The sequence below is a fragment of the Falco peregrinus genome, chromosome 10 (assembly GCF_023634155.1).
Source record: "Falco peregrinus isolate bFalPer1 chromosome 10, bFalPer1.pri, whole genome shotgun sequence".
NCBI lineage: Eukaryota > Metazoa > Chordata > Aves > Falconiformes > Falconidae > Falco > Falco peregrinus.
The window spans coordinates 22,091,347-22,106,831 of NC_073730.1; the positions used below are offsets into that span (position 1 = coordinate 22,091,347).

The 15,485-nt window shown below is 37.2% G+C and overlaps 1 protein-coding gene across 1 annotated transcript in view; it reads right to left on the reverse strand.

Annotated features, from left to right (window-relative positions):
- The window catches only part of AK5 (adenylate kinase 5), a 99,950-nt gene that overhangs the window by 41,856 nt on the left and 42,609 nt on the right, over positions 1-15,485 (reverse strand). The window contains exon 7 of the mRNA XM_055815406.1: positions 6,271-6,361. Coding sequence (XP_055671381.1) covers positions 6,271-6,361 — 91 coding nt within the window. The remainder of the gene's footprint in view (positions 1-6,270; positions 6,362-15,485) is intronic.

The following is a 15,485-nucleotide window of genomic DNA, read 5'->3' on the forward strand; positions in this document are numbered from 1 at the left end:
GAATTTATTGGGCAGAGTGTTTTGTGTGCCATGACTTGCAACTGTAAAATTGCCAGAGGGATCTTGGCTTAGGGGAGAATACAAACTGTGTTTAGGAAAGAAAAAGGAAATACTGACTAATTGGTGATTAGCAGATAAGGATGGTGGAGTGATGTTGATGGGGAACCAAAGCAGCATGCTTCCAGCAGCAACAGTCCCCATTCCTATCCTACCCTACCCCTTTCCAAGGCAACGGTGTAACTCTGCCTCTTCTCCCCATCATGTTTTTGTCACAGGATGAGCAAGTTATGCAGCCTCTTGCACCTGGGATGACAAAATTCAGTTGCCGAGAAGCCTTGACCTGGCTGAGCTTTACAGTTTAGCTCCAGATGAACTGCTGAAGGTGCAGGATAACAGAATTGGGCTTGGTATTTCAAGAAGTCACGTAGGGGGGTAGTCATTGCTAAACTAGAATGTGAGGGTAAACCACTTATCATCTTTATATAGAAACATAGGAATGATGTGGCATGGACATGATACTCAGAGGCTGGCACTATCACCCCATTCTGGTTCTCACTCCTGAGCAATGAGGAAGGAAACAGTCTCCTGTGCCCTCCAGATGGTGCAGCCCTAAACCAAATCCTGCACGTATTCAACACATGTTAAAATGTCAACAGGCATGTGGCTACAGGAGTACTCTTCACAGCATTATTAAAATGAGAATAACAAAAATACTGTAATGACACACAGATCTAAAAATTGTAAATAGCCAGTAGCCACACAGAAGTCCAATCAATGTCTTTATGTGAGTAGTAACAGGTAACACCACGGGAAGTATAAGATGTGCTTTGTTTTGTGCCTCCATGTCCCCAGTCAAACAAGACCACTGATGAGGAAAAGAATACAACTCCTTCCCTCCTGGGTTACAGGTTACCTGGTATGATGTTTCTGCAAGCACTGGCATTGAGGATACACAGTTTTAAGACTACTGCTGACCTGGAGTGGTTTTCTTACCATTAGAGATGCTTGTATGGGTGGCGCTCTGTAAGAAGCACTATCAATAACAGATTCTGCAGTTCAGTTTGTGCCAGAAGCAATTATGTATTATCTGCTTTTGTTTTCTTTTAAAGTTTACACAGTAGTAATCTACGTAGATGGTGAACTAAGAAGGAGAACAGAGGAGAGGAACTGGATGTCATGATGACTAAAACCATAACTGCTTGGTAGAGATGATGATTCCAGGGTGTTTGCAATCCATATTACAATTGCTGCCAAATTCATCTTTGACACAACTCTTTGGACTATGTAAGAGATACCAGGGAAAGACTAGGGTCTACCATCTGGTGGTGGTTTGTTTTGTTTTTCCCTCTAATGTTCATGTGTGCTTTATCAGATTGCTATTAAAAAATAACAGAAAGGGATTATACTCTTGCTACTGTACAATTTCATATGTATATATGCATCATGTTCTCTGGCTTTATGGTCTTTTAAAAATACCTGTCTTTGAAAGATAGATGCAACCAAATACATCTATAACTGCTGAGAGAATCTAAATTTTTTGATTTATTTTGCAAAGCTGGTATCTCACTCTTAACATTGTGTCATTGTTGATAACGTAATTTAACTAAGATTGTCACCAGCACTGGCCTACCTTGACACATCAATCACTTTTAAAGGCACTTGTGTGCAAGTATTTGATTAACTGTCACTTAACTACCAACAGCAGTACGTATCCTTAGCTAGAAATGTTAATATGAAATATGGTGCCATAGACTTCAATGTAAAGGTCAGTCTGAAAATGAATACTCATGTATAATGTATCTTAAGTGACAAAAGCTATAGTGGTTATACAATTTTAATATGTTCAAGCACCTTTAGGCCTTTTTTCTTCAACTAGAAAACCAGTCTCCCTGGGGAAGTATAGCTCCTTTCTAGGGTATATTCAAGGAAGGTCAGCAAAATTGAAAATATGCTTGCTTGCTTTCTTTCATGGTTCTGTGAAAATTAACAAACCCCAAAACCACCTATCACTGAACAGTCTACAGAGTTCTCTACCCTTCTCAAATTGCCTCAAGACAAACCTACCAGAAATTACTTGAAGCAAAGGCTACTCCCAGGACAAGATAAAGTAATGAGGGGACATATAAGAGCACTTGTGACATCCCTGGTGTAGTATGAATAAGCATTAGTAGTTTGCTACCCTACAGCTCAGTTTGTTGTTGGACTAAACCTTGCTAAAACAAGTCTTCTAGGGGAGGACAACAGGCTTGCTAATTGCTAGTCCACGTGGCAGCAGAGGTGTACCAGATAGCCACTTTGTGAGGTACTAGGAGTCAGTAATCCTGGAGCCAGGCAAAGCTACTGACAAGGCTAAAGCCAAGGGGAGTGTTAAAGTGGATAATTCAGAACTCAGCTCAGGTTTTCTAAGCACAAGTTTCAATCAGATTTTTTACATTTTATGTCAAACTTGTGGCAATGTTTCAAAGAAGAAATTAAAAATGTTGGCTAAGGAAAAGAGGAGGATTGGTTAAAGCGTTTGGAAGCAAACATGTCCTGCTGCTCTCAATGTGTCTGCAGACTGCACATCTCATGCTCTGAAAACAAAAGACCTGATTCTAAGTTTCTTTGCCTTTTCTTAGTAAATGGCATTGTTTTTCCTTTGATAAGTTGGTACACTGAGAACTAGGCCATTAAAAAAATGTAATACTGCTTTACCATTAGGAGGAAAGTCTTACAGCCTGAATTGTCTTAATTTCTTTCAAAGGGATGCCCCATTCCACCAGATAATCTCATCTTTCAGTTAAGTCAGCCTCAGAGGGTTATCTTAGAGCCTTCCTGTGCTTGTATGAACCTCTTGCAAATAATCTGAGTAACAGTATCAATTTCAAAAGGGGAAACTTAACAGTTTAAAAAATAAAATAAAAATGAAGAAAATGCATGAAAGCTCTACTGCTGTGGAGAAATACCTTGCAGGCACCTGACCTGAAAAGGTACTCTTAAAACTTAAAATATGCTTCCTCAACTTCAGTGCATGCATAAAGTTGAGGTAAGGGAAACCCGGTCATTTTCATGTGCTTAGGGAAAAAACAGATAGGATTTTATTAGGTACAGTACTGCACAATTAAAAAATCAGTTGGAAATTTTTATTAAACCCCCGTTAATTGAATAATCAGCTCTCTAGGGAGGAGCAGGCTGCTTAAAAAAGGAACAGCAGATCAGCTAGAATTGCATCCTCTTTTTTTTCCTAGGCTTTGTATCTTGACACTTAAGGCATCTTCACAAGATTTGTCTTGCTAGGAACCCAAGAGACTGCAATGACACAGCACTGAGGGACAAGTTGAATTAAGGGGTGGCTGCAGTTGTACAAGGGTGCGCTGACAGGAGCTACCCCTGCCAGGTCTGACAGTCAGGGAGAATGACTTCCCTGCTCCTGGAGGGGTGCAGGGCTGTGCTCAGTTGTTTCCTTCACCATGAAGCTGTACTTTGGAATTTTATGCTGTATTTTACATATTGTTTCTTGCTTCTAAGCTGAATTGCTCGGGATTGGTCATGGAAAGCTGAGAAGGTATAGCTGTTACAGGCAGGTGTGTAATTCCTACCACAGAAATGCACCCCAGAACCCAGTGGCATCTTGGCCATAAATGCCCCTGGTCCTATAAAACTTTGTGTTCTGAGCCTGGGTGCGTGTCACTTTCCCTGGCAGTGTGTTCATCCTTAAGTTTTCATAAATGCAAATGCCAAACATTGCTTTTTCACAGTTCACTAAATCCATTTATACAACGAAACTGAATTGCACTGATCTGTCTAGATTTATTTGCAGCTGATTTAACTTCTCATTACAGAGTAGCTGTACCCCAGCATGTGAGTTACATCTGCACCTTGGTGTTCTGGCAAATCAGCTAACTTCTTCCCAATCCTTGTTTAAATCTGTTACTTCGAATCCTGGTAGCAATTCTATTCAATATGGTTCATTGGATCAAATATCCCCATACCCTTATTTTAACAACTATAATATTTACACTGTTCAATACTGTCATAAAAGTAATCTAAGACTACTCTGTGAAACTTGTTGCTTCTCTTAGTAGCATGTTTAAGCTCAATAGAATAAAAATGTCTCTTTATGTTATGGAACATGCTCTGAAGCACTGTCTAATAACTCAGTTAATACACGGTGCATATAAGCACTTGGACAAGACAAATGCTTAGAAGATATATTTCAAGTGGAATATAATAGAAATAATTTACTGAAGGACTGATTATCATTAGAATGATTACGTTATAATTTTGCTCTCAGAAGATGCAAATACAAATTTTATTGCAACCTTACACTGTTGAGTTCAATGACAGGTTGCTCTTAGCAACAGTCTTAATACGTTGTAGAAGACTACAATGAGAAAAATGTATTTTAATCTATAAAAATACTCAGTTTTCTTTCAGCATATATTGTTACAGCTGATTACAACTGGATTTTACAGGTATAACATATGAATTTGATGTAAAGGCATGAAAACATTAGAAATACTGTGTTTACGTCAGCCACCAGGAACCAAAATATATTGCAGTATCACTAATAAGATTAAAAGACAAAAGTGAGATCAAGGCAATGCTGGAATTGTGACCTCTAGAAATTAAGTATCTAGTCTGATAGGATCTCTAGAAATCCTACTTTGAATCTCCTTACTGTTATTAGTGCTCAGGTTAGGCACCAATTAGATGACTGTGGCGTGGCGTCTGATAAACCTCATAGCTCTCCGGTTATTTTGGTGAGGGATTTATTAAGTAGATCAGACTTTCAAGGAACTGACTGGAACTCATCCAGAATCATAACCAATTTGTGCAAATAGATTAGCTTTTGTAAATCTGTTTGTCAGAGCTAGGACCTTTATGCCACTTCTTTCTTCTTCTTGCTAGTTAGTACTTAGCTCATTTAATTAGGGAATCCAAAGGCAATTATCAAAATAATGCTATACAGTGGGAATGCCATCTTAGGTTTGGAATCGATCTCTTCCCTCTAGGAATAAGGCTAAGTACAAAAGAGGTAAGTGTGCCACTTGACGAAGAAAGCTAGCAGTCTTTATTCTTGTGTGTGTCTTACCTCGAAGCTGAGCACTAGAATCCTGTTCTTTTAGCTAATGCACTTCATATCATTCTCAGTCCCCATCCCCTTCGATAATTCATCTTTATCTCATTTTGAACATTATCAAAAATAGACTTATGGGCTTTGTTGGCTAGCTAGCTTGGAACCCCCTTTCAAATCTCCAGAATATCGCCTAATTTTTCTGTCTGAACCACTATCTTTGCAAATGTCTTGCTAATAGAAAAAACCAATCCCCCCTTTGTCAAAAAGAGATAATACATGTATTGCTATTACTAGACTTCACTGTGCTTCATCAGTTCCTTGGCAGCCCCCAGATGATTGTTCACGATTACAACCCTGTCTGCCAGTTTATGACATATGAATTTTCACTTAAACAGAGGAGAGATCAGATACACTATTTTTTTTTCTACTATACTTATCTAATCTTTGTTTTAATACAGCTAGTAAATTTTACAGGAAAGTATTTCACCTAGAATTTTCTTTTTCTGTGCTGTTTCATAAGACGTTTATAACCTCATCTACCTATATAACCCTCAGGGTCTATGTGGTAGGTAGCCAGGGATGCAATCTCTAAAAAGAAAAAGTTGTGAAGTTACCAAGGAACGTTTTCCTGTTTCCCTCAAACAAAATATTTCTGACAGATGTTACAGATTTTCAGTGCTTTGATTTTTACCTTCAATTCTTTTTCAGTCCTTTGTCCCTCAAAAGCTTTTTCTTTGAAGACGTTCAAGCCTCAGTAAGCACAAATAATGAATATATAAATAAATAAACCCTGCAAATGCCTGGCTTATATTCACACACTGTTTCACAATTAGTACCAATTATTAGGGAGGAAGTATGATCATTAATCTCATAGGACTGGTTTTCTGGTGAACACTGAGGTATCATCTGGTACTGAAACAGACAACTGGAATCAATCAGTTTATTAAGTTTTTTGTATTAATACTATAGCTTTCTAGCGGACTATCCATAGTCTTTTAAGGTGAGCTTGCAGATAACTAAGATGTTAGGTGGGTTGTATGAAGTTTCTAAGTGTAAAGAGATAGTTTTGGCTTTGGTTGTGCAAATGTTTAAGGTCAGTCGAGACTTTGCTATAGTACGTAAATCCATACTTGAGGAATATCAAAAAGGCATTCCACCAATGTCAAATGCAGTACAAAAAATGTGGGTTTTTAAATCTTACATTAACTCACCTGCTGCAGCGCCTTTGTTTGCAAATAGTTTACTGTCAACAGCCGAACTTATATCAAAGAACACTTCTTCTTCATCTCTGTCTGCATCAAACTATTAAAAAAAAAATGGCAATCAGATGCTGCTTACTATTTGGCTGAATCAACATGTAACATGACTTCTCACCCCAAGACTTCTTGATAGGAACCTTTCTATTTTTCTGTGTGCTGTCCATTTCTGTAGGTAGGAATCATTTTAATTTTGTCTGAAAACTAGACTAATTTTTTAAACCATTTTGCGTGGTTTTAATAGCTTGTCAGAAACAGAAGCTACAGTAAAACTGACTAGCTCCCAAAGAATGAAGTTTCAAAGCAGAAAGTAGAACTAATAATGTATATTACTATTCCAGCCACTGGATGGTTGAAAAAAAAATTGACAGAGGAGAGACCAGAAATGTAATTACTTTATTGTCAGCTCTTTTCAGAGATTAACATAATTAACTATTCAATTTGCAAGTGAAATTTTTTCAGCAACTTCTGAATTGTCTGAAACCAATTTTTGTAATGTGTGTATGATTTCTGCAAATAGTTGAGCAAAATTCTTAGGAAAAAGTAAATACTTTTGCAAGTCCCCTATTATATAGAAAAGAAATCTTTCCTTGCTCTCACACTAGCAGAAAGTGTATTGGATCAGTGATAAATTAATAAAATCAGGAAAGCAAAGCTCCTTTAAAATGCCAAATAATTAATTTCATACCATTTAAACTATTTTCATTAATTTTATCTTTTGTTTGAATTCTGAAACTGATTCTCCCAAAATTGCTCAGCTCTGTCAGACAAGTTCTTTTTATGCCCAGGTGACATGCTTGACAGTGAGTTTGTGTTTTTTCTTGCCATATTTACTAAACTTCACTGATTTAATCATCACTTATCGAGGTTTTCTGTGAAAAAACTGGTCATTTTATTACGGTTGCTCTGGATTTTTTTTATTTGATTTATTTCTTGAATTGAGGCCAGGTACATTACTATGGAAAACGGGAACACTCTAACTTCAAGTTACAGAAGCAAGCAAATAACGGTCACACCAGATGGCTGTCATTCAGTGTGTGCCCTGCTATACAAGTCACTATTTTTCAATCATTCAGTATCTTCAGCGTGATATGTTTTAGGAAGCAGAATGAACCCCAGGGTGGAAAGCATTACACTAGCAATTCCAAGCTCATGAACTTCACTGGGTTTTTTCTTCCAAGACCACGGCTACTGAGCAAGTTTTCAGTTGTCTTGCCAAAGCTGTGGATCTCATGGTAAAAATAATAGGTAAGGAAAAGCTGTGGAGAGAGAAGTTCAAACCCCACCAGGAACTTTGCTGCAGAAGCTAACATTTATATATATGAAGTTATTTTCCAAATATCTATTTCAGAATATAACATGGTACTTAATAAGTTACCTTTAGAAAGATACTGAATTGCTTGTCTAACACCCCCCACTGCAGGATCAGTATCACTCCTTCCGTTATGCCTTATGATGACATATATTACCTATAATACTGAGGCTGTTTTGTCACTGGTAATGCAATTTGCTTTCTTATGGAATTATACATCACCTCAATTTAAACTCAGAGGCAAATATCAGCCCAAGAATAATTATTTAGAGGGGCAGATGTCAGAAATAGTTCAAAAATAGGGAAAGAACATGAAGGAGACAAAGAACAACTCTACAAACTGGGTCTGTGTGAACAAAAGAAACTGGAAGCTTGTGGGAGGCCGGAGTATACTAGAGAGAGGCAGCTATTGTAGAAAGCTTGCTGCCAACAAGCTTAACTCTCAGCACCTGTCCAAGTACTCAAATCTTAACTGTTATTAGTCTCCATTTAAATCTTTACCATATTAATATTGAGCTTTATGCTTAACTTAGCCCTAGAGTTAATTTCCATCGTAGATGAGTGTACTATAAGTATCAACACATGGAGTTTTCTGACTGGTTCTTGAAATGGAGTTTCTGGCTCTGACCCCAAGAACCACTGAGAAGTTCATCCTGTGATACAGCACAGTTGTCGATCTGTCTGGGCAGACATTTATTCTTTTGCCATTCAGTGTTAATCAACACTAAATGCATTATTTTTTATTTATAAAGCACAAATTTGTTTGTGTTTACCTACTAGAAGGATTACATCTTAACTTGTGTCAAAACTGAGGCTTGTGGAAGAACAGGTCTTAAATGAAGTTTTTGGGCTGCTGTTTGGGCAATTTATTATCCATGCACAAAGAGCAGCTTTGGAATTTCCCTGTTGATAAGAACAAGGTTGATCTTGTTGATTGATCTCTGAATTCTTCTGTGCTGGTCTGTATCATAGGAAGTTGTGGGGATATGCTTTTCTTCTGTTGCTTCTCAGAAAAAAAAAAATGTGCTTCATTAGATATGCTAGGGAAGATACATAATATGATGTTTGTGGGTATGTGTACCCATAAAAACCAGTCAACTGTAATCAGGTTGTGTCTGATCATTACTGTGTAGGTCACACCACACTTGGAAAGATGACAGTCTTGCTTTCTCATTAGTGACATTCCTTTGAATAATCCAGTTTAACATGAAAAAACATATGATCAATTTTGAAGTGTTCTGAAGGTTCCGAGAATTTGAAACATCAACTTCCCCCATTTCAAGGAACACCAGCTGTGCTTCAGTACTCTGAAAAATCTGGGCTTTGTAATGAAAGCCTATATTGTCACCCAAAGAAAACCAATTATCTGAAGCTTGCACATAGACTCAGTTTTCCCCTCACAAAATGAGAATTAATAACCTGAGCCACAGGAAGGCAAGGTAGTTGTCACAGAGAAATTATTTTTGAAAGAAACTAAGTAACCGTGTGAGTTCTGCACTTCACTGAATTGCTAAACATTTTAAAATTAAATCCTTTGATAATTATTGGAAGCTTGAATAAAACATAAAAGGTACTCAAACAACCCTATTCACAAAGAACAAACAGCAGTAAAACTCTCATTTTTAGCAGAACCTGTCTAAATCAATAGGTTGCTTTCCCCACTGAAAACAAATCCCTACTAGCTTCAAAACACAGCTCTTTGCAACTAAATTATCTACTGGTGTCTTTATGGATGGCTCAGTTCAATAATAGTCAAGGGCTATGTTTTATAGAAATACAATTTTATTAAACATGCCACTGAAAGCATTTGCAATACACAAGACATATTAACTGCATTGTTATCTGAATTGATACAGTCTTTATCAGTGATACAGGAAGAAGCGAAGTATCTCTTCCCTGTGAGGGCAATGGGGTTTGAGGTCTGAACTCACTCTACAGCGTATCCCTCAATGACGCATTAATGGGGGTTTTTGTACTTTACTATCTCTGCTTTCTGGGGGCAGGAAAAGATGAGGGAAGACTTCAGAGGACAAGAGAATCTCATTTCTTCATGAAATCAGCCTAAATCTCTGAGCCAAAAAAGGTTTCACAAACCTTTCTGAAATACGTTTTGGGGGCTATGTTTGGTAAGAATCCAGAAACGTCCTTCCCTTGCCCAACACATAGAAGCTGTGGGGCAGCAATGTCCACATCACTTCCATGATTGGTCCTGCTTCTAAGATCTATCTCCCTGAGACAAAGGAAAGTACAAGAGGCTTGTTCTACCTTCTCTCTCCTCAGTCTGTTCAATAATGCTGCTTCTGTGGGAAGAAGAGGTAACACAGCATCATTTAGGAGGATGTGAATTTAACACACACACACACACTGTAGTTACACCACACACCGTTCTGCTCCCAACTGGTTTGGGGGAACACATCCCAAGGATTAAAGTAGGAACTTTAAAGATCTCTGAAGTCTCCAAGGCTTCCTTTTAGCTCAGTTTCAGGTAGTTTTGTTTTGCTCTGACATCATGATTTAGTAAAGAAATGACTAATTGAAGTCATGTACCTCTATATATATTGATTTTTTTATTTTGTATTTTTCTTAATAAATGATGACTGGCATAGTGAATTTTCTGGAAAGTTTATCCTAGTTTCACGTGAACATTGTTGAATTGGAGGATTTGATGCTGGCATAGTGTTATATATAAAAATAATGGAAAATATTTTCTACATTGTAATCTGCATTGTAAATAATTGCTTAAGAGAAAGCAGGTTGTACTTGCTGTTCTGAGAGAGAAAATGATTAGTATTTCTAAATAGGCACCCAACAAATCATAGACAACAGAAAGAGCTTCAAAGAAAAATTGTCTGAGTTGTTGAACATTGTGAATCTCACCGGTCAATGACAAGAAATGGAGGTTTGGTAATACCACGTAAAGAGTTAAAGAAAAAAGTGCACAGGTTTTTCCTCACATCTGTCAGGAGGGTAAGCATCAAGGGAACTGCAGTTAACCAGGCTTTTGGGTGAGGGTGAAGTCATTCGGCCTGGCAGCCCTACAGACTGATTCACCCCTAATGACACTGCTGATCTTTGCAGGTGGTTTATCCAAAATGACAGCCCCGAGATCTTAAATAGCCTTTCAAACTGGAGTACAGGAAGACTAGAAAGAAATCTGGCTGCAGCATACTTGCAGGGAATTCTTGCTTGTGCACTTCTAAATAACGTTAGAAATGGAGAAAGCATAAAAAAAACCCCAAGCAAACAGGTATAGTTAAATAGCATTTGCAACAGTAGATGAAAATATCCTCTATTTTAGAACATGATCGAAGTCAATGAAAATAAGCAATGTCCAAATTAAAATAAAAACATTGGGCTAATTGCTCTATGGCAATATTCCCATCCACCTCAAAATCAAATAGGATTACAGGAACCGGATGATGAACGTTCTATTTGCTCTCTTTGCAGGCAAAGACTCCAACAATAACTGCATGTCTGAGTGTTTTCTCAGTCAATGAAACATATGTCACTTGAAGAAATGCCCCAAATACTGTACATTTAAAGGTACAGGTGATCTGATTATCATACCACACAGTATTCATATATGCTCTTTTGACCTCTTGCCTCAGTAGGAAGTTATTTGTTGCTGATCTTCAAAGCAGGAGTGAGTACAGAGTGCTAAGCCTCCAACCATTGTAGTCAAGGGAAAAAAAAATCACAGAGTTGCTTTGAGTTGTTCTTTTAGGTCACATCATCAGGTACAGGTCTTTCTGTGGCGTTTGACTGTGGAAAGTAGGCCGTCAGACCTCCAGTCATATAAATAGGATAAGGGATTTTTTTTTCTCAGACAGAGCAACTTCTGAAGGGAGTTTTATAGTGAACAATAAAGTGAACAGGAGTTGGGTTGTGCTGCTTAGTCAGAGGATCTAATTAAATGTATGAACAGGACTGCTGAATATAAACCAGGTAATAACACTGTGGTGTTTGGTGCAGCGGTGATAGCTCCTGGATGCTCAATGCAGTGCCAGTATTCACAGCTGATAAACTGGAGGGACTTCCAGACGCGCTATGAGAATGATTACTTGACTACCATGTCTAATAAGGGAAGAACAGGGCTGAGATCAGAGAAGGCTGAAAAATAAATCTGTTTCCTGTACCCTTTCATGGGAAAGAGAAACTTGAGAAGTTATTATATCTGGCAGACAACACTGTAAAACACAAGGATGAAGAGCAAGTGAGACAAATTCAAATCTGAAGCAAGCAGCAAGTTATTCTGATGCCAGTTTCTTTACTGCTTAGTTAATGATAATTGGCAATGGATTGTCCATGAATTAGAAATTTTTAAGGCTGTTCCTAAAAAGAAAAATAGTACTACATTCAAATTCAAATAGGAATTAATTCAGGAAAGTCCGCAGTCTAAAAATCGTTCTACATAGCTGTCACATCTGGCCTTATAATCCATTAACCAGCTATATGTGGAAATGAAACACAATCATTGTTTAGGAAGTAGACATGCATCCACATATTATCACCTGCAAAGTGGAAAAATTTCTTTTTAAATAAAAAAAATAAAAGAGGCTAACCCACAAAAAACAGAGCATGTCTTCTTGTATCACAGTTATCCCATGCTTTTAAAAGACATATCTGGTTTCTAAGTCAGATTGTACCACTGTCCTTGAAGTGTTGGTATTTTTCAGTTGGACGTTGGTAATTCTTTAGCTAGTAACATAAAGAGATTCATAAGATTGAGAAAGTTATAATGATTTTCAGGTGGCGGTGGCTACAGCTGTTCAAAGAACAACTCACTATTTTTATTCAGATTGGTTTAGACAGGGGTCTGCCTCTGAAGGAGTGAAAACAAATAAGAACTAGTTTTATTTTACACTTGGTAATCCTAAAAGATGAAATGAGACACACAAGTGTATAGGTGCTGCTTCATGATTTTCAGACACCCACACAAAAATCCCTTTATTATTGTTATATTATCTACTTTGGTTCTCTTAATAATTACAAGCTATTTGACTTATGCAGTTACTTCTAGAGAACATTGGAAAAAGTAGAAGAAAAAAAAATCTGCAACATGGGAAAACAGTAAAGAAATATGTGAGAAAAAATATATAAGGTAGGATAAGAACTATTGGGAAAGGAGGCCAGGAAAAGAGTTGAAGCCTTGTATAGGAAAAATAATAAGCAGAGGAACTGAGGAATGAAGCTAAAATGTGCAGACTGGGAGCTCAGGAACATTCCCCTATTATAAAGTATTTTTAATGATACTCTTTTAAAAAAAACTTTCAAAACACCACAAAATGGAGGGGGGGAGTACATAGGGGAGAAATATTTCTTTGTAATCCATTCTCTAGTTCTAATATTTTCTATCTTGTATATAAAATACTCTGAAATCTCAGATTAATTTTTTATATGTTATTGTACCATGTACAGAAGAAAAACTACAACTGAAATTACGCTAGACCTCACCAGTGATTTATAAAAAAATATGCAATTAGCAGAGGTCATAAATGGGCATCAGACAGAAATTTAGAAAAGAAACTGAATTGGGAAGTCTATCACTATTACTGAAATCCTAAGCAATACTCTGAGTTATCTAAAATAAACCACTTAATACCTTATTTTTTACCACAGGAGTTCCACAGAGGATTCATAAATCACTGCAGAGTAATGATACCTCTATTGTTAGACTTTTTTAAGTTCCACTTGATCTGAGTGTCTATTGGCTATGAGTGCTACTTGTAAACAAGCGTGACGGTGAATGCTCACCAGCCCTGAGCAGAGCTGACAGTTTTGTAGGGGCTGTTGCTAGCTTTTGTATATGCCAAACCCATTTACTCAAAATAGGTAGTCTGAAACTACTAACTCGCATAATTTTTGAACACATTAGGTGCATTGACAGAATCTAGTATGGCAAGAAAATATTAAAATTAAACCATCAAATAACATCTTCCAGTAACATTAGTGAGAAATTAAATGAACCCCCAAAATAGTAAATACACAGTTACATCAGAAACTATCGGCTAATTTAATTGCTTTATACCACAAAATGTGAAAATACAAACATGCACAGCCATGCACACGGACAGGTCAAACCTGCTCTGCTCCTCTAGAAACAGAGATGGACTCTGAATAGGTTTAGAGATTTGTTACAGCTAATATGAAATGCAAAAATTATGTCAGATTCTGGCCCATTCCCACATTAGTACAAAAAAGGATATCTTGTGTCACCTGTAGTTTGATTGCTTATCATCTCCTTTCTCTTTTAATTTGGTAGTACATAAACAATGAAATTTCTACAAAAGAGAGGGTTAGGATTTTTTTGTTCTTAAACTGATTTTCCATTATTTCAAGTTAAACTCAAGTACTTAGTGTCATGGCACACAGATGTGGAGATATTCAGATGGTTTAATTCCCTTCACGGTAAAACTCTGTTAAGCCAGCATTCATACTTGTAATATGGAAGTATGACACCAAGCAAATGGTATGTCTTATCTGAAGAAACAATTAACAGTAAGCAGTAGTAACAGCCTGTCTTTGTAGGTTTATGTGGAGTAATAACTTCGTGCAGGCAGAAAGAGGAAGAAGTTCTATCTTTATGCTGTGATCATGTTGAGCAATACCCTGACTTATATCAGTTTTCAGCTGTTAAAAATGAGTGCCTCGGGCAAAGCAGTGGTGAGAGTTGATGGGAAAGACACCATGCAATTATGGGCCCTTGTAGAGCAGAAAATGGGCAAATTGAAGGAGAGCTAGACTTGATTGGTGGTGAGGGGAGAAATCAATAATTTGGTGGCATGGTAGGTAGAAAATGAACTGGGGGGAAAGCAATTGCTTGTTTGGTAGGGAAGCTGATGGAGGCAGAGAGTGGTGCCACAGAGTGGTTTTGGAACATAGACGCTTTTCGTAATACTAAGATGCAAAGTCTTTCTGTCTGAGCAGATAAAGAGCACTGGCTGGTTAATTTTTTTTTTCCCAGTGAGGATATTCATCTGGATGGCTGGTGACTATTACTGTGCAGAAAGCAAATATATTGTTATTTTATTTCTGAAAGCACTTTTGCATCACGGTTTCAGTTTCCTCGGTGGGGCTCTGAGCTTCCAATAGACATTGTCCTGCACTGTATTTGCATCTCTCTAACTTTTTTAAGCTGAAGTCAATTTAACATAGTAATGAACAGTTCAAAATGTTTCAGTCATTTCTCTACACTTCTATGACCCTAAAATAAATACCCTATTTCTATATGAAGTTGTCATTAGGAATCAGAACTGAATTAGGCAGCATATGCATTAGTTCACATAGTCTTTAAGGGACACAATTTGCGTGTTTGTTCTGGGTTATCTGACTTGTCAACCTCTACAAGTAATTTTTCAAACTATAAATACAGCCAACATCTCTACATATAAACTCTCTATGATATTCACTTTGCAAATGATTGAAAACTTGAACCTTGACATGCATTACATCTGTCCAGCAGCTTCTATACCAACACGTTAATTCTTTTTGAAGATTAATTAAAAACAAAGAGATGCTTTAGCACATGTACATACAGAGATGTTTTCTACCTTGAAAGCATAAGCACTTTTTCTTATTTTAAATTACATGCATTCCACCATTGGAGTAATTTTCACTATGCATTTACTTTTTAAAGGAAATTGCCTTTAAAGAGGCAAATGGTATTACAAAAAAACCCCAGAACAGTCAAGCATCAAGACAGATCACTACTGAAGAACTTAAATGGAAAACTGAATTACAGTCTGAGCTAGGAGATGCTCCATGATGTATTTGTTACTCTGTTCCTGTAGAACCTAGGAAAACATAAAGCCTGAGGGAGAGATCATCTTACTCTCACCTCTGCTGGGTCTAGAATAAA